At 33.2% G+C, this 20,175-nt stretch overlaps 1 protein-coding gene and 1 long non-coding RNA gene across 12 annotated transcripts in view; one reads left to right on the top strand and one right to left on the bottom strand.

Moving 5' to 3' along the window:
• Positions 1-20,175, top strand: part of LOC122712760 (protein tweety) — a 42,654-nt gene that overhangs the window by 17,996 nt on the left and 4,483 nt on the right. For 3 of the 7 annotated variants that reach the window (XM_043932630.1, XM_043932629.1, XM_043932636.1), the window contains exon 2: positions 10,928-11,136. In XM_043932630.1, the coding sequence (XP_043788565.1) occupies positions 10,999-11,136 (138 nt within the window). In that variant the 5' untranslated portion in view covers positions 10,928-10,998. Of the gene's footprint in view, positions 1-5,517; positions 5,655-5,731; positions 6,056-6,813; positions 7,120-10,927; positions 11,137-20,175 lie in introns of those variants that run through there. The other 4 variants (XM_043932632.1, XM_043932631.1, XM_043932633.1 and 1 more) reach the window with 4 other exon arrangements.
• LOC122712762 lies at positions 13,454-20,140 on the bottom strand. Of its 5 annotated transcripts, none has more exons than XR_006346413.1 (5): positions 18,385-18,821; positions 17,994-18,119; positions 16,962-17,845; positions 14,778-15,001; positions 13,454-14,596 (listed from the first exon to the last, which is right to left on the bottom strand). It is a non-coding gene; the product is annotated as an uncharacterized LOC122712762 (long non-coding RNA). The 5 variants fall into 5 exon arrangements; XR_006346416.1 differs by lacking the exon at positions 13,454-14,596 and adding an exon at positions 19,371-20,140 and having other exon boundaries at positions 14,659-15,001; positions 18,385-18,611; XR_006346414.1 differs by lacking the exon at positions 13,454-14,596 and adding an exon at positions 19,371-20,140 and having other exon boundaries at positions 14,659-15,001; positions 18,385-18,725.

Below are 20,175 nucleotides of genomic sequence, written 5' to 3' on the forward strand. Positions count from 1 at the left end.
ATCATTCTTTCAAAAAAGAATTTTCTCTTAGATATCGAATATTAATTTCTTTCTATTCTTGACTTCTATCTTGCTATTTGTGAATGTAGATTCGTAAGTAAAGACGAATATAGTCGCTCTTTTCGACCGATTTCACCTGACGTCATTATATCTCTCTTTGGAAAATTTTACCAAGATTGGATCTCGCGCACGCGGGTCAACCGTTTCAATGTAGGCTCTCCAGTTGTATGCTATCTGTTAAATGAATCTTTAACGAACATCCATCGGCCGGAAATATTCAGGAAGTTTAAATGCAATCGGTTGATCGAGCAGTGAACAATCTGTGGCGTGTTAAAACGATGATTCACCTCGGATCCTTTCTATCCGACTTCACCGATTTTGTATTCGTTACGAATGATTTAATTTAATAAATTAATTGGAGATAACATTGTCATTGTTGTTAACAAATGTATACGATTTTTAATACTCGAAATCTGTTCTTATTCCAATCTATCAAGTAATGGACGATATATTTGTTTATGAAAATTGTTATGTTATTCTTGTATCTTTTGTATTATTTTATTGTATTAATGTATTAATGTAACGTAATATCGGTGATCATCTTCAGAAATCATCTTTCAGAAATATTAATTGTAAATTTATAATAACATTTACGGCTGTTAAAATTAAAAATTCTAAAGATATGGGTGATTATTTATTGATAACATTTTATGTGATCTTTTTTCAATTCTAACCATCGTCATTTTTTCCATTATTTTATATTTTATAAAGTATTATTGGAGAATTGTGATCGAATTTTAATTTATACTAAAAATTAATTATTCGAAACATTAATACATATTATATGATAATGTAAAATTTAGACTCGATTATTAGTTGAGAACGTTAAATAGATTTTCTGTTTGAAAATTTAACGTGTTGGTAGTCAAATGTTGCCAGCAACGCCATGTTGGCTGGTGGTGACGTGTGATTAATTGCGAATTAATTAAACAATTTTACTATTTAAACATTATATCTGCATATTAGAAATAAAATTATATTATATAACGTTATAAACTTGTTATTTATTATTTAACACACCGAGAAGCAATTATTACTCTAACTGGAAGAAACTTAAAAATATAACGATAATTCAAATTAATTCGTCTTTTTATCCCATCGCGTGTTTGTACAAAATTAATAATATAAATACAAAATACAAATCTAAAGTAAATCTGAAGTTGAAATTTAAAGTGAGTCGATAACAAACGCCAAGTTTCGAAAACAAACGAATTACCTTACCCGCGGACTTAATCAAACTTTTTCGTCTGATTCTCGTTTCGAGCACGTTAAAATTCAACGGGCGTTGCATGCATGATAACGAGCGATCAGCATCCGTCGGTTCAGCTCGGTAATTCATGCGCGCAAAACTTTTCACGGAAATTTCGAATATCCGATGCTCTGTCTACGTCGCGATCACTTGCCTCCATCTCTACTTTCCGAAAAAGAGAGAGATAGAGAGAGAGAGAAGGGAAAATGAAAAGAAAAAAGAAAACAAGAGGTAACAAGGAAAAAGATCAGAGGGAGGAAGAGAGAGAGAGAGAGAGAGAGAGAGAGAGAGAGAGAGAGAGAGGGAGGGAGAAGTCAATTCGAGAAAGTTTTCTCATTGTCTCAGAACGTGGAAAAGTTTCGTTGCAATTTCGTGGAAGATGACTATCGATAGCTCGTCGTACCTAGCTGTCGAGCTTCATTTGCAACGAGCTTTTAACGTTAATAACTGTCCGCTTTATACTCGGATAACGAAAACACAAGGAACAGGTTGAACGTGTCTTTAAACGACTCATGATAATCCATGATTTCTTTTTTATAGTCGCGACATTAAACGACCAAGAAAGCTTCCTCAAGAGCTTTTAAGAGAGAAGCTTGGAACGGCTTGAAAGTTTAGAGTATGAAACGAAGTAAAATGAGAATAAAATTATGGTGCATGTTAATATTGATTGCAACGTTTTTATAACGTTCATGATATAAGATATGATTGCCATTTAATTAATTATTCATTATCTAGTGGAAAGTGATGATTAATTTTAGAATATTGTTGTGAGTATGTGTAATTAAGAGTAAGATATTTTTGTTTTTGTATCAGTGAATCATTTCATATATTTGCATATTGTTTTTGATTATGGCTTGCATTCTCAATTTTAGATATGATTCCTTTGTTAAATAGGAAAACTAATTAATTGGAAAATAAATTCTTTTCTATAATCGATTAATATGAACTATTAAGTAATAGTGTAAAAGAATACATAAGAGAAAATGTATTATAAAGAATAAATTAATCATTTTTAGATACCATCCCAAGATCTCTCAACATTTTAAATATTTTCAGATATGTTCAAATACATTTAGTTTAATTTAAATACATTTTGATCATTGGATATGGATCCATGATTTCTTATATATATTCAGTTTGATAATTAAGAGATAGCAGTGAAGAAATCAAGAATGAAATATAATTGAAAAACAATTTTTTTTAAAACAATTATCTCCATTTTTCTTTATTTGTTTTTACATGTTGTTGGAGAATCAAAAACGTTTAGTTTTTATAAGGGTGGTCATGGAAGTAGTCTGACAGGGTTGAACCTCCTCAAGTTTCAAATTACATTTCCGTTTCGTTCCACGTCTTCGAAAGTTTCACTTTACTTAGAACAGGATTCAAAGGAAAGTTCTTCCTCGATTTAATCCACTATATCCTCTACACCAAACTTGTTCCTGAAGTGTTCCTCGTACTAGATAGCTAATTTTCGTCGCTTATCATGCCCTAATTATTCGATTCCTTCTTCTTGAATAATTCGAGATAGAATTTCATTTTACAATATTCCTTCAATCATCTCGATTGCTCGTAAAATTTAATAGATATCTCTCGTATTTTAAAAAAATTGAAAATCCTTCGGTATCTTGAATATTTTAAAGCACGAATATCGTTTCTCAATAAATATTTTAGAATCTTTAAACCTCGAATATCTCTTCGAACAGATATTCTTAAAGTTTTTAAAACACAAATATCGCTCTGAAAATATTTATTAGATTAGGTATTTTAATATTCTTTAATCTCGAATATCTATCCAAATAGAAGTAGTTTTTAAAAATCGAACATCTCTCGAAAGCTTTAGAAAACGTTGAAAGCAACTGTAATTTCGTTAGAAAATATTTGACAAGGAGTTGTACCTCTTTTTTCCCAGTGAATACATTTTTCAACTCCATCTTTTCTTTCCTCTCGTGATAATAACTGTAATTTGCGGAAAAATTGACGTTTAATTACGATTACTTTCAGGAAGCATTTTTCGATCGTAGATATATCTATTCCAACGAGAATTAAAAAAAATTAAAATTGCACGAATTCCAGGTAAAAAGATTGTCTCTACGAGATCCACATCGATAGATAAAAATACAAACTACTTGTATCGTGCACCGTTATCTCTCATAATTATCAAAGTACTATAAAAAAAAAAAAAAAAAAAAAATGAATGGAATCTTTATTCGAATCGATGAATTCTTAAAAGGTTCAACCGTTACGAATCTCTCGGGGATTCGTTTAATCTTTAACGATTCTCGTTTCACAGAGGAATGTCTCGAATAATACAGCATTTTAGAGGAAGAATCGCGGTTATCTGACGATGATCGCCATGGAAATTACATAGGTGAAATAATTAATCGTGGCTCCGCTCGCCATTTTGATTTTACGCACATTCCCGCATTAATGCTTGAATTGCCGTTGTATATTGTTGTTTGTGTATTCAAAACGGCTATACGAAATTATTCAGCTTGTTTAAACAATTTCGCGATGAATTATCGAGGCATCGTGTGAAATCGGTTTATGAGTCATGATTCTCGATATCTATCGTCGTCGTATTCAGAATTTTCTTAGTGCAATTCCGGTCGTGAACAAGTATATGCCACGTAAAACGTATTCACGGCAATAAAAACATTATAAAAATCGAGATTATCTTCGCTGTATCTATATCTATATATATATATTGATTTTCCATTTATTCATTCAACAGTAAGTTTTTATTTTGTTTTATTTTATTTATTTATTTTTTTGTATTTAGAGAGTGTTCATTTCAATTTTGATTATTTTTGAAAAAGAAATAATAAAGAAATATTAAAAATTTTGTAAAATGATAGTAAATGATGGAAATGTGATATACATATATATATATATATCGAAGTTAATTAAGTGGAAATTTATATTGAAATTCAATGTCCTTGTTTTGATCGAAAACACTTGCGGTTTTCTAATTTTTTAGTGAAATTACCGCGAAAGTATTACGTAACATTATACGGAAATATGTGCTTGGCGTTACGGAAGTAAGATAAATGTGTAACTTTTTGATTATAATAATTTTTATCGTGGAGCAACATGTAAAATACACGTTTTATTTATTATTCGCACGAATAATATCGTGGATCGATATGGAATTTTTAAAACATGAAGGCGAAAAGGTCTCAAGAAATACCATAGTGCAACAGTGCGCGAAACGTAGTAAAAAGTATTCCCTCCTGATAAGATAATCCTGATAACCGCGAAATCGTTTGCCCGCACTACTGTGGAAATAAGAAATTTTAATTATTCCCTGATATTCAATCAACCTCGTTTTTTTCTGCCCTTTTCTACTATTTTCCCTTTTCTACCAGTTTCTTTCATTTTTAAAATTTCTCCTCGAAAATTCTCGCACGAAATTCTCGCACGATTCCAATAATTTTATCTTATTATATCTCTGGATTATCGGGGATCAACTCATTCAACGTTTCTTGAAAATCCTCTAAACATTAAGTTTATCGAGACAAGACGCAAAGATTGTTCAAAAACTTAAAAAATAACTCTTAAAAAAATCTTTACAATCATCTTTGTCGTACCAAACTTTTGTGTTTGCTTTAGATCCTCCTCAAAGATCTATCTCACGAATACATTATATAACCTATATATATAATTCATGGAAGAATAAATCGAGCATGTAGAATGTAACATATTTTTATACATTATGGAAAGTTTCATTTCAAAATAAATCGATTTCCTGAAATAACACTCTACATTTCCGCCTTATTTTTTCATGCAGATTCGTCCCCACCCTCGTCAACTCCGCACATCTCCAAATTCAATCCACCAAACATCCCCGTAAAAAACGTTTCAACCCCCGGAGGGCAATTAACCGGAATCAGGATCCAACAACCGTTCCATCCACGATGGAACTTTCCCCCGCGAACGATATAACGTAATAGATCTCTTGGATTAATTGCTACAGACCAGCAAGCTTTGCTCCAGGAGGATATAGGAATGACTGGAACGGTAGTCTAGTTTCTGTCGCGTGATATCGCACACAAACGATGATGTGCGACTCTTTCGTGGCCACGGTTGGAACACGGCTCGTAAATGTTAATCACCATTGTACCCCCGATGAGCCTAATCCAGTTGTACATCGCGTTGGCTTCCCTCCCAGCGGAGCTCAGGTGATTCCTGCAACAATTTCGGGCTTGTTTGTTAATGCAACGTGTACACGAGCGAGTGGTTTCCTACGCTACGATGTGTTTAACCTTCGTGGCCGGTGGATGAAAGATGCAGGGGGAAGCGTGGAAAGTTAGAAACGTTCCGTGATCCTTTGAGCTACTTGTATTGCGTACGTATATATTGTATTTTAATAAGGTATTTTAATCCGCGATTCTTCGGGTCAAATTGTCAAATTCACGGGATGTGCATTGGACAAGTGGGAATAATTTTATCGCGGAAAAATATGAAAAGAGAATGAGAATCGTTTTTGTTAAGAGTTTTTTTTTTTTTTGGTTTGGAAATTTTCCAAAAGTGAATTTGATTGATTCGAAATTTAATTCGATAAAATTATCTTTAAATAAAATATAGTGCTTTTCGTTTGTTTTCACGCGTAGAATAATTTTTAAATTTAACAATCATACCTCGTATACATAGATCATCAATGGTGAATTGGATATATGATTGAAGAGATAGAGATCGTGAATGCAGAGACATGAGTCAATCTTCTCCTGTGAATAGATATATGTATATGTAAGTAATATCTTGAGAGCTAGGCGCCATTGCACACGACAATATTTGTCGAGATGTTGTAAAGTGTCTAGAGTTAATCAACCTCTGTAAATATCTTTGAAATTCCAAGTGACAGGCATGTTTTATCGCAATATTTGTATAGGGGGGAATAAAAAGAAAAGAAAAAAAAAAAAAAGAACGTTTACTCAAAAAATCGTTAAATTTGTAATAAGTATTTGTTATATCTATTAGACTTAAGCATAGAAGGTTATCAAGGTTGTTTAAATTTAAATTGCTCTTAATCAAACGAACACGTGTTTCTAATCTAATCACCATATGCACCATGTTCACGCAACACGATTCTAATTCGGATCACTTTTTTTCTTCTCTCTTTCTAAACTGGCCAAGATAACACAACTCTCAAGTAACGTATTTAAAATTCTTCAAGCGTTTCAAAATCTTTTATCGTTGGAGCGTTGCATTATCTACGCCTCTCAATTAAGAGATAATTCAATTCATAAATAATAATCCTTTCTATTCTTAATCTTATTTTACGACAAACAGCCAACAACTTCCCGCGTACATAAACTCAAGGATCTTCCACCGTTTTTCTCGCAAAAAACGCAAACCCGGCCTCCCTCGTCACCCAAAAGGTATGCCCCTCGAACAACCCGATCGACCGTTCGAAATCACCGTACGATCTCTTCGTGCGTCAGAATCGTGGAACGATCGAGCAGCCGGCGACCTTGCAGCCGGCCAAGATTAAACTCCGCTCCCGGATCACTCTCGGCTCTCGATGGTATCCGTTCGAATAATTACGCCGTGCGCGGAGGAGAAATGGCCGGCGCGAATAGTTTGGCCAAAGTTATTCAAACGGCGTGCCGCCGCTATCTTGGCGGTATGCGCGGCCACCTGAGAACGAGTGCACTTGTCTCCCGCCGCTGATCCAGCCTCTGACGGATCCGAAGAATTTCATACTCGAGCAGCTGGTTGCCTCTGCATGGCCTATGGGAACCACGAAAGAGCAACCTCGCACAATAACGGCCGTGATTGCAGCCTGTGGTGCAACCCGCCACGTATATATTGTGAGCAAGCTCCGCGAGTTATACATTTTTCACCCTTCCTTCCTTACCTATCGTACTATTTATAGTGAAAGTGAAGCATCAAAGAACATTCTTCTTTTCGAAGAAGTGTCGGAAGATTGCCTTATTTCTTGGTTTTTGTCAATAGATATATATATATATGTGCCTCGTTTATTTCATCGATTTTTTTGCTAAGATTTTCATTTTTTATCTATTATATTAACTTGCATGACTAACTACATGTCTTGTGGATATCGATGAATCAGATATCAAGTTAGTCAACTTAACTATTATCCTTAATCCCTTTTGGGAATAATGCTGGCTCCAATCTACAATCTTGTGATAGAACGTAATATTTCATCGAGTCTGTTCAATAAAATATTCAATTTTAAATTGGCGAACGAGGGAGGAGGGAGGGGAGAGAGGTATTATCTCGTGATATTCGTACGGATAAACCGTCGAAAATATCGAAATAACATGGAGGCGAGGACGTGCCTCGAGAAAAGGCTGGAATGGCCGACATTGTGTCCGGAGAGAGACCAGGTGTAATGTAGTTTAAAGCCGGCATGCGGCAGCTGATCTTTTCCCACGGTGTTCTGAGGCGGGTCTGAGGAAGTTCAAGAATGGACCAAACTTCCCTCTGCTCTTACCTCCGTCGTTTTTTCCTCCATTTCGTATAAAAAGCCCGCTCCTCTCTGCGGGCTTGTGTTTATAATTCCAAACGACGACCACGACAAAGAGCTGTGACCTGGAATGCAAAGTAAGGCTCGTGTCCGATCGTTTCACCGAAACAGAGGATACTTCTTGGTTGGATAAATAATATATTTTTCAGAAAATTTGTTTCATCCTTAATCGTGTCAATTATCATCGTTTAAAATTGCGTCGACACGATTTCGATAAGTTAAAATTTTAAACTTAGGAAATATAAGTTGATAGTTCGAAAGATATATATCGAATAAGAAGAAAGCAAGAAAATTTCAATTTTTCTTTTCTTTTTTTTAGTTAAGTTTAAAGAGAATTCTCGGGTATTCATAATTATGTTGAAAAAAAATCTTGAATTTGATAAGAGATTATTTTATAATCTGGAGAGAGTGTAATTGGTTACGGAATATTATTTTAGGTCGTTTCTTATACATCAGATAATCCAATCTTTTCTTTTTAATCTTTCGTTCTCAGGCTAACTATTCTCTTGTAATTATATTATCAAGATCACAGAAGAAAAATTTGATTTTTTTTTTTAATTTTTTACTTCTAACGTTGAAATTATCTATTTATTTTACTTTACATTTTTGATTAAAATACTTACATATCGAGATTTCTATCTTTTTAATAAGTTAAGATATTAAAATAAGTCTTTTAATTATTAAATAACATAAGAAACGAGAAATTTCACGTAATAGAAAAGACCGATCTATGATTAAATAAATTAAGATCAAGATCGATATCCAATCGTCTGCGGGAAGCAAATATTTCGCTTTAGATCGATCGTTCTTCTATTCGTTCCTAAAACAAGGAGGGGAAAAAAAGACGGTGAAAGTAGGAAGAGGTCGACACAATTGATGACGGCGTGCAATGAAGGAAAGGAATCAATTTATATCGTGCACAGGACATCGAATAGATTCAACTCCGATCCGTGGAAGGTTCTAATTTTTTTAAACAACACGAAGATTCTTCGAATCTTCCTCCTCGACTATCAGAATTTTGTACAATCTTCTGATACACGTTGAGAAGAGAGAGAAAAAAAAACAACTTTCTCTGCTTCAAACGATCATATCCTGTTATATTTCACTGGAACGAGAAGAGAAGGAAAAACGAGATAAGAAGATTGCAATCGACGATGTCGTGCAACTAAAAGATTCCAGTTGCAGAGCTGGTCGACCTGTATCCGAGGATATTGCCGGAAATCATCAATTTTCTACGCCACTTGATATGTTAATATTCCATTTGCTCGTTCGAATTTATCCTACGGAACACAAGTGGAAAGATCTTCGTGGAAGATGTATTTCTTTTCATCTCGAATGCAAAATTTCGCGGCACATCGCTTTGGAAAATTGTGTTTCGAAAGTTTCGCCAGTTGAATTGGACAGGTGTAAGGGATGTATGCGTGGGTGTGGCGATCGAAAGAGGGATGGAACGGAGGAATAGAACCCGGCGGTTATGTAAATCAAGCGCCACAGCATATAGGATGCTGTGTAATCAAAGATTTCTCCCCCATTGTGCGTACTTCCAATTCGCCTAATTTCAATCTCTTCAGTTTACGATCTTTGCCTCGTTACAATGTCAAATTTTCACATTTTAGATTCACATGGTAGATTCAACAAGATATTATAATGCTCGAGTTGGTGAGAAATTATTATTAAATTTTGTCTTTAATTTTGGCAAGACAAACAATTTCGAGTGGCTCGTGACACCCACTGTTTATGATAAATTCATTTTCTGAGAGTGGTATTCTATGTTCAGGAAATATGTATGAGATTTAGAGGGTTGATTAACAATTGCGTACTTGAGAAAGGTATTTACCTTGAAATAAATGCTGTGAATGGAATATGCTAATAGACATAAAATTATTAATATACATATATTATAATTATAATAACATTATAATAATTAAACTACAGATATAACAGATATACAAAATGCACATGACACGGAAAATGTGCAAAGTGCTCGTTACAATATTTAAAGAATATAAAGCAAATCTCGATATTTAACGATATTTAACCTCCATTTCTTTATTCACGTTCATAAAAATTTGATTTGGCTAATAAAAATCCACATTCCTCACGGTAACACAAACTAGAAAAAGATGAAAAGCAAACGGAAGAAATGTCTCGCGGAGAAGAGGAGGTGGAAACGGAGGTAGACAAAAGGAGGTAACCGATGTCCGGTGGGGAGATCCTCGGTGATTCCATTCGAATATAGCCGCCGGGGAGGGGTAATAATTCGTTAAAAAGAATCTCGAGATACTTCCGGAAGAGGCACATGTTCTTGTCGGGTATCGTCGCCGACGAGAGCGGAATGGAGCAGCTGGCACAGATTTCATTAATTAAGCGCTCGTTGCTTCCACAACGGCGCTTCGAGCGTAATTGAATCAGGCCTGGCAAAGCGTTTCGAAGGAGTGACAAAGAGTGCGGGGGCGAGAGGGAGGATAAAGAGAGCACATCATCGGACGACGTCGACGTATCTGACAAAGATTAAACCGCGTCGAGGGCACGGTTCGATCCGTGCCTTCGTTCGATTCGATTCGATTCGATTCGATTCGAAAACTAAACGATATCCAGACAGAATTGGATCCTCCTTTTTGCACGGCGGTTACCGGTTTAATTACACGCCAAATCGGATAATCGGTCCGCTCTAAATATAACAGGTTTCTTTCTTTCGTGCAGAATCGATTTTCTCACTTGATTTGCTGATCCATCACAGGCCGCTCTCTTTTTTCCCCTTTTTTCGCTGTCCAAAGAGCGCGACAAAGGACACGATATTTTTTTTTTTAACGTACAGTATCGTTCATAAATATTTGAACACTTGGCCGAATCCGTTATCAATCTTTGTAAGAAGATTGAAATATTCTAACTTGATGAAAAATAATCGAATTGTAATTCAATTCGCTTCGTTTTGAGTTTGATTCTTTTTTAAAATTTGACTTATTTCTTTTCTATCTAATATATTCTAGATATTAATATGAATATTATTTAAAAAGAGTAAAGAAACGAAGATGTTTATTTTCTTTCTCCTGGTACGCGTAAAGTCACAGAAATCTTGGAGGAAGAAAAAGCCGGGAGCAATTCTTAACCCGTTCTTTCTGTTCCAGGTCTCGTAGCATGTCTTGACGAGTAGGAGGAGCTCTTCAACGGGGTTTTCGGCAGACAAGGGTTCTCCAAAATGGCGGGCGGTCAGCAGCTTCCCGAACAGTACACGGTACCGCAGCTCGCTAAGGTCTTCCACGGCCTGCCGCACCTCAACGTCTCTCTCCACTCGGTCAACAACACCTTTAATCCACATTCCGAAATCTATCTCGAGGTAAATAATAATGCATATAACGTTTCCTTTTTGTTTTACAATATTGTAAACAAAACAAAATCAAGATTTAATTATACAATGCATCCTATTATATTGAAGTTTATAGTTTACTAGCATTAGAAATAAAATTTACGATTTGATTGCGAAATGATATTAAAAGAATTCATAAAAAATATCGGTATAAAACAAAAGAAAAAATCGATAAAGATAAAGCGTATAAGAAATATTTTTGCATCGATCGATGAAAATTAACAAAGTTCAAAGAATATCGTTTTAACTACTCGAATCTGAAAACTTGATTCATTAATGCAGAAATAATATATAGAGCCGTGATTTTATTGGTTTTCAACGACAATTTATCAACGACCAACAACAATGCGCGAATCGTGTCCATGTCGCTATGTGTAAGCTTTAGCTGGGTCAGCGGAATAAATCGCATGTCGTTCGATTAACAGGATCGTGATAGCAATTCACTGAATTCTGCTAGTTACGTCAATATCTGGAAGCAATTCCTGCTCGATTCCTTTTTGGCCAACGTACAAAGCATTCTCGTTGATTTCCCGTAAAATGTCCCTCGATACTGCCTCCCGAAGGAAGAAGAGATTCTTTGGCAATGCTTTCCAAACCGAGCATTCGTTGAATAGATTGTACGCGTTGAACTCGTTTCTCAAATAAATGGGAATGTTGTTTTGCTGAATTTGAATATTTTTTTAATCGTTCTTTCAATTCAATATCGTAACAACAAAATTTTGAGTTATTTTAAAATAACGGAATTTAAAAATTGCTTTTGCAAAAGTTATGTAAAATTTAATAGAAATCTTAAAATTTGTATTCCAAAATTAATATTTTGGAGGAAAATTATACTTTTTATCTCCTGAAGTACTGTTTCGACAGGATTTTATTTCGTTAATTAGAATAATTGTTTTACGGTGGATTTTAAAAGTTTTTTTGATCTCTTGAACAGAATATATGTGCGAAGACATCAAATTTGACGAATCGTATTAATTTAATCTTTTATCTCGAATATTAATTAATATACAATTTATAATCATATGGAAATATATCGTGCTATTTGTAAAAAATTGTCTTTCAAATTCCACTAATTAACTGACTGAGGCCGGAGCTGTGACATCCAAGCCGGAACTCGGATGAAATTACACGGTGTTCGATTCTCGATTCATCGAACTTTTTTTTCCCCTTTTATTTCCTCTCTCTTCCCCGCGTATTTTATTGATTATCGCACACGTGCATGAATCGAGAACGAATCACCTAACCTTCTCACATCGTTCGACAAAAAGAGATTGCACAATATTCTTTTGCAAAATTAAACTTAATTAATTCTTTGAATTAAATTCTTTTGCAAATGTTCGTGAGAATCATTTGAAATGATATTTCCATTTAGTTTATTTTTTTATTTTTGTTCGACGAAAACAGTAGGAATCACGGTGACTTGGCCCAAAGAATGAGTATCCAAATGAAACGGTGTACTCCCTTTTGTCAAAATGTTCTCAGTTTCTGATCCTGTCCAGACGGTTGTCCAAAAGACGGCAAAAATTGCTATATCGAGATGAGAATCATCCGATACTCCGTAGCGAAGTGGAGGGGAATGAGAAAGAAGGGTAAACAAAAAGAGAGAAGAAAGATAAAGAAAGATAGAGAAAGGGATGAGAAATGAGGAGGAAAAGGACGAGGACAAACGCAGCTGGATGCTACGAGTGCACGAGAATCCAAGCTGTGTGTAAGTGGAAAGCACAATGACCGGGAAAGCTCAAACAATGCACAAAGGCTTTCGTATAATACGCCTGAGGCAACGTGTGGGCTTTAACGGGCTCGAAACGTCAGACCGCTAACTAGTGATGGGCTCAAGACACTTCGAATAATGTTTAAACACAGCTAACGCGATATTTCGATGTTAATTATCAAATTATTCCGTTATTATTCTATCTTCGTACTTCTTTAGAAATTTTCACGATTAAAAATAAATATTGGCTATCCATTTAATGTATTTCAATCAAGTTTAATTATTTTATAATATTATATGTTTTAAGATTTTTTAAAATCTTGAAGAATAAGTCAAGTATTTCTATTTCTTTTTTTATCAACTTCTATATCATTAAATGAGCACAAAATAAATGGAACCAATAAATTAATAAAATTTTTCTGTGTTAATAATATTTTTATGTGTTGATAAAATATCAGTAGTAATATTCTATATTTTCATCTCAATAAATATCGATGGTAATAAAACAATATCGGTATTTCACATTTCGATATTAGTCTTTTCCCATCGCTGCAAACGTGTGCTATTCTCTCTTTCCACCATCTACTACTTACCCCACTCCAAAAGTATCGTGCTCCTCGTAGTTCTCGACAAGAAGCACGATCGCCTGGCACAACATCTTTCGTTGCAGATGTCGAGGGCACTGCAACTTATTACTATGGAATCAAGACGGATATCTCGTTGCTTTCGAGCAATTCGATTGTCGTTCGTTTTCGAGACGTCTGGAAAGCAGTTTGCGCAGCGGTGCTCAGCAAGTTTGTTCTTCTCTTTTTTTTTTTTTTTTTTTTTTTTTCATTTGAAAACACGAATGTGCTTCCTCCAATTATTATACCGGCAGGTGCAGGCTAACGAAACCAAGAGGAGAAAATAGCACGTGTTTCGGGAACGTTAATATTATACGAGTGTTCACGAACATAAAATTTTTATAATCTTTCATCTTGATTTGGGTCAAGTTTTACGAGTTTCGACATTTTGCAAAGTAATTGATGTGCATAATGTGTTAATGTGTTAACGTACGTGTATGTTTATTTAAATGAATGTTCTTTTTTTTTAATTTCACAATTTTTTTATATATAATATAATCATTAAAAAAAGATTGAATGAATAAAACTGATTTATATAATATTCTCAAATAAATATTTGGGGGTTAATGAAGATGTTTATATCGATAACGATTGTGAATTACGCTTTTATTATTGCATACAGAATATTTCCTGTTTCCGGTTTTAATTTGTCATTAGTCGTATTTTTCCCTTCATTTTCAATCTTTTTTAAAGGAAACGGTTTTCCTCGTGTCGTTATATCTCTTATCTAGTTTTTCTTCGCTTCCTCTTTTGTCTGTTATTCCTCCCTACCCTTCTACTCTTCTTTCCATCACTTTATTGCTGCTTTTTTTGCTTCAGTCAACCGGTGAATATTTAATTTTTTCTTTTCTTTCAGTTTAATTTTTTTCTTTTCATAATTTCTATTTATATATCACTTTATACATTATTTTTTTATCATTTTCCATTTTTCCGTAAATTAAGATGAATATAACTACTTTTGCCATACGTACAATCAAATAAAACAACATGAATATTCTTTGTTTTATAATATTTATTTTTCTTAATTACCTTCGGCTACTGACATGGCTTGGAATATTTTTAAATTTAATAATGACAATGATTATAATATATTCAACTGAAAAATAAAAAGAAAAAAAAGAATTATAAACGATCACGAATAGTTGCTCTATTCAAATATTACAGGATAACGAAATAAAATAGAAAATTTAAACAGTAATTTTAAAGACAAACACAAATAAAAGTTAAAATTTATTTTTGCATACTTTTATATTTGGATTAATTTCTTTAATTTTTACCTATTTTATCCGAACACCCTATAAGTATATTGGTGATGTCGAGAACGTGCGAAACTTAACTGGCATACACATATTGCTCTTACATGCGTCGGTAGGGTAGGTAGTCGGCGAAGGAGAAGCCTTGAGGAAACGCCTGTCTGAGCACTCTCGACGCAACACGAACTCTGGTAATTGGGTCCCCAGCTATTGTTTCTGCTGCTTGAAAATATTTCACGACGCGTCTGCTGTAATGGCACCGGGTAATTAAATCATGAAATGGCATTTTGTCATATTTTTCGTCATTTTGTTTTCTAATCTCCGATTTGAATGTTCATTAATCATCTCTTATCTCTTTTATACTTTCTTTAAATCTTTAAATCTATAATATGACATAATGAACAATCTGTAATGTATGCATTTTTTTAAATATTTTAAATTTTATTTCTTATACCAATTATCACTATGTAAATTTTTCAACAATATGTACATATATTTTGTTATATAGGCAATTCCCATGATGTTTTGAAATAAGAAAAAAAAAAAGTATTGACCTTTGCACCAAAGTGCGTGACTGCCTTAAAGGAAGGCGCTGCACTTTAGTTCAGAGGATTTTTATTTCAAAGGTATCTCACGTACTACAAACGTCTTAAAAGAAATCGGAGAAAATCCTGGGTACAACGACCCTGCTAGTAACCCTCTTTCGTTCATTCTATTTTCAGATTAGCATAACAAGCAAGTAATATGACACGACTTAATTATGCTGTCGCAATTTAAAGAATTACCATACCATAGAGGTTTAAGCTAATATACGTGCAAATAGGGGTATTATCGATCAAGATTAACCGTGGAAGATTCTGTAATTAATTTCATGCGTGTCAAATCTCATCGTCATGAAACATTCTTTTTTTTTTTTTCTTATTCTATCCTTATTCTATATATAAAATCCGTTTAATGTATTTATGTTTGATAATTAAAATAAAATATAATTGTTTTCTATATATTTAATAAAATTAATAGAAATCGATGTTAATAGATTAACAACTACTATATAAAATAAATTACGTGGTTCACTTTAAATAGCAGATATTTCTAAATCAACATTTTTATCAATAAAAAATTTTTTCAAAGATTTCCAAGAACATCATGATTATCTCAATGAAATAAGTCTTTTTCTCGATATACATAAAAAGCGTATTTAATCTACCAGAAACATAGCAAGCTTTTCTGACTACCAACAAATGTTCCTACTAATTCCATTGAGCATTGTTCAAGACGAGTTTCTCTCTCTTTTCCTTTTCACCGGCCACAAAAATAAACGCATTCGAAAAATTTACAAAAGCGATAGCCACGTTTTGTTACGGACGTGGAAAATGAAAAGAACACAAAACGCCTCTATGAATGTGGACTAATAGTGTGAACGTGAAATGCAAAGCATGTACATTATGTCGCAACACGAAACAAACGATACGGTGGTCCAAACACAGTTAGGAACTCGTCCATCCAAATTCGAAGGTAGTTTTGTAGCGTAGGGTAAAAAGTGTCGAGTGCGCGAGCAAAAGACAAAAGAAGTAACGCGTTTTCTGAAACGATGCGAGGATAGCCGTAAGCCCGTATTTACTCTTTCAAAAGTTCGCGAGACTCGAAAGAGAATCCATTTGCGATTTTACATACTACCCCTAGACAACTCAGTCCCGTGAAGTTTTAGTTCCGCTCTTTTTGCACACCCTTTCCTTTCCTTTCTCTCTCTTTCTCTCTGTCTTTCCTTTTCATCTTTCCTCTCAATCTTGAGCGCTCTTCCGGATTTATTCTAGAGTTTGCGTCGCAGTAGGTGCAACGACCGTCTTCAGTTCACGTTCCGTAAACAGGGAATTCCTGTTTAAACGCGATTCAATCCTCGAATTTCGATCAGTCGTTCGCCTGTTTCCCAAACTATTTAACGAGAACAATTAAACGTCTGTCTTAAGCACTTTTGGCTCTTCCATTGAATTTATTCTGCGACTGTTTAGATATAACTAATATACGTAGTTACTTTTTGGTTTAAGATAGAAATAAACGGAAATCGATTTGAAAGAAACTTCTTTTTTCTTAGGATTTTGATTTTTTAAAAGTTTGTCGTGAAAATTTTAAAGTTATTATCAAAAAGAGATTGCATTATTCTAGGAAAATCGGGTGTGTTCGATTCTTCCGGTTGTAGAACAAACTTACGAGTGAAATTCCGTTCGACGCAAGATGAAGTTTGTTTGGAAGAGAAACGTATCCGTCGCCGGATGGAAAACGCACCAGGGGAAGAAAGATTTTCCATAAATTTACACGAGCGTCCCTGTTTCATTCGTTTTCAACTACTCCAAACTGTCGGCGAAGTTCTCGACAAAAGTGAGGAACAGATATCTTCCTACGATTGTGGCTCATGACTTCCGTTTCTCAATCTTCGAGATGGCATTTCTGCTTTTTCTTCCTAAATATCACATAATATTTATCTCAGAATATAGTTCTATGAATATAGTTTCTCTATACTATATTTTTTATTTAATAGTTTTAAATGATATTCTAGATTTAAATGATATATTAATATTTGTTTGTTTCAAAGTCAGATTCATTGTAAAATAACTTCCAACATGAGTTTGTCAAACAGTATGTCAATCATGTATACAATACGTTGAGCAATGTAAATCAATTGTAATTTGATTTATTTTTGATGTTTGTATTTTTCGATATAAATTTTTACAAACAACAATCAATCATCGATCATGTTATATTTGATTGATTTCTGACTTGAAATATTAATTAATATTTATTTGTTAAATTCTGAATGATTTTATAACTTCCTAAAATATAAAGTGAAACAATAAAAATTTTTTCAAAGAATTCCAGTCATAAATTTAAAAAAGAGATGAAACACTAGATGACAATATCTTCCTTATAAATTTCGAAACTATTGTACTCGATTCCCTTTGATTCACATCGCTTTTATCAATTTAGCAATTATTTTTCAAAAGCATGGTTTGAAATATTCGAAATAGATATAACATCTATCCATTTTTAGTATCGTTTCTTTTGAAATAATATATAGTATCTAACTCTATTGGCATCTGAAAAATAATTAAATAAATTAATTAGTTATTAATAGCTAATTTTATAACTTAATTAATTGACAGATTAAAATCTTTCTCTGTTTTTTCATTTCCCTGTTTTAAGATTTCAAATATTCGAAATAAAAATAAATCTCTAAAGTCTTACCTATCAGTCTTATAATTATTATAACTATTAGATATTGCAAATAGTGAAATACAAAGAGAATTTTTCACGAAAAATCACAAGTATGAAGAATTATAGACAAAATTCATCGAAATACGATTTAATAATCTGAAACCAGAACAAATCAAAATTTTTCATTTTCTTATTTTATAATATAATAATTTTCCTAACTGTTTTTAGAAAATTATTTTTAAACTTATCCACAATTTCGATGCAGAAATTACTTAATACTTTCGATGTTAAAATTTCACTATTAATGGCCGTTACACGTTGAAAAATGGCGGCAAGGATCGATTCTCGAGAAATCACGCGTCGAGAATTATAGGCGAAGTTTATCGATATCGCGTAAATAATGAATACAATATGTACATACATGGGTCGATGTAGCAGGTTCCACGGGGTGGCACGCGAGCTACGAGGGTGGTTGACCCCATGGCGTGCAGGCCTTTGAGTAACACGACAGAAAAATCAAATTTTCGTCAGACGCTGCGACGTCGAGCACGCGCGATATAATATCTTTGAAGCGAAACGGAATATGGAATCGCGCTTTTCGGGTCACATTAATCCATCTTCCTCTGACCGATATAGACGTTTAATATACTAATAATGATAGAAGCAATTACATAAAATAATGATGATATAATTTATCTTTGTCGAAACATGTCGATATAATAATATCTATATAATATATCATGTGAAATGAATCGCTCGAGCCTAGAAAACAATTCTTATTATTAAGATATTTTGTTTCTTCGATCTTTATTATTTTGATAATTTAAAATCTTTCTGAGAGTCCCAGATTGATTTTTAATAAGATTGATATTAAATTCAAGCTTAAATAAAAAATATAAATTTCTTTACATCAAACTCAATCAAAATTTTATTAATTTTTATTTTATATTATATTTTAATAAATAAGATAATTAGATAAAAGGAAAGAAAAATATAATAAAAGTATAGAGAAATAGATAAAAAAATAAAAGATATCATCTAATTGATTGATATGATATAATCTAAATTAAAATATATTTTTAAAAATACTTATTTTTGTTGCATATTTTTCTTCTAACAAATATAGAAAAATCTATGCTACATTAAAATTACAAATGACTAACTCAATTACTTGTTATATAAATATATTGTTTTATAACTTTTATAACTATAATTTGACAGTTAACCTAATTAAAATTTATAGGTTATATATATAAGAAAATGTTGAAGAAAATTTGTTTAAAATGTCATAAAAATATTCTTAACAATATATTTTAAACTCACTAAAATTGATGAAAAAATAACTTTTTAAGTTGTTCTTATTAGTTTTTCAATGGAATAAAATGAAAAAAAAGCAAAAATATTTACTTGCGATACTTTCAACGATCATTTTAGATCGCGTGACTGACTCATTTTTCGTGAATCATGCGCATGCGCGGATGACAATTTTCGCAAGACATACAGATCACTTTTCGACATGTTTGTTAGTAGTTAATTAGCACAATTAAAAACAACAAATCGAGTCTATAGCACCACTAATAATATGTTCTAATCAAATATAATCGTTGATTCGATTAGCAGATGCATCTGTCGGTGAAATCAGTTGCGATTTGATTCAATATTCGCATTATCAAGCTCGAAAATTAAGAAAATATTAAGATCTAACTTATCCCGCGTAATTACTGGAAATACTTGTTCGCGTCGTATTTCTTTTAGGTTAGGTAGCACTGTATCACAGTGCCCTCTGAGATACAATATTCATGTTCCATAGCCATTGGAATTTTTGTATTTGGCAAATCGAATTTTAGGCAAGTTTAATTAACGGTGCAGTGAACATGAACGATAGCTATAAATAAGCATTGATTGGAAAGTGGTTAGGAAAGCTTTTCTCTGGTCTCTTGGTTAATCCTGATCTCTAGCAGGAAATCATTAGCGCAGGAAATTTTAGGAAAAAAAGAAAAAAAAAGGCGCATTGCGATGATTTTAATTTTAATTAAACTTCGAGATTTCCGGTCGCGTCAAAAGAAACTCGACTTGAACGTTAATTGCTAAAAAGATAAAGAAAAGGAGTAAGAAGAAAAAATAAAGACGTGGGAGAAAAACTGAAATGAGATAAAGATGTAGATGAAAATCGAGATAAAAAGGTGGCGTACACGAACAGTTTCATTAAAAA

The sequence above is a fragment of the Apis laboriosa genome, unplaced genomic scaffold, assembly GCF_014066325.1.
Source record: "Apis laboriosa isolate Shangri-la unplaced genomic scaffold, ASM1406632v1 scaffold218_cov154, whole genome shotgun sequence".
NCBI lineage: Eukaryota > Metazoa > Arthropoda > Insecta > Hymenoptera > Apidae > Apis > Apis laboriosa.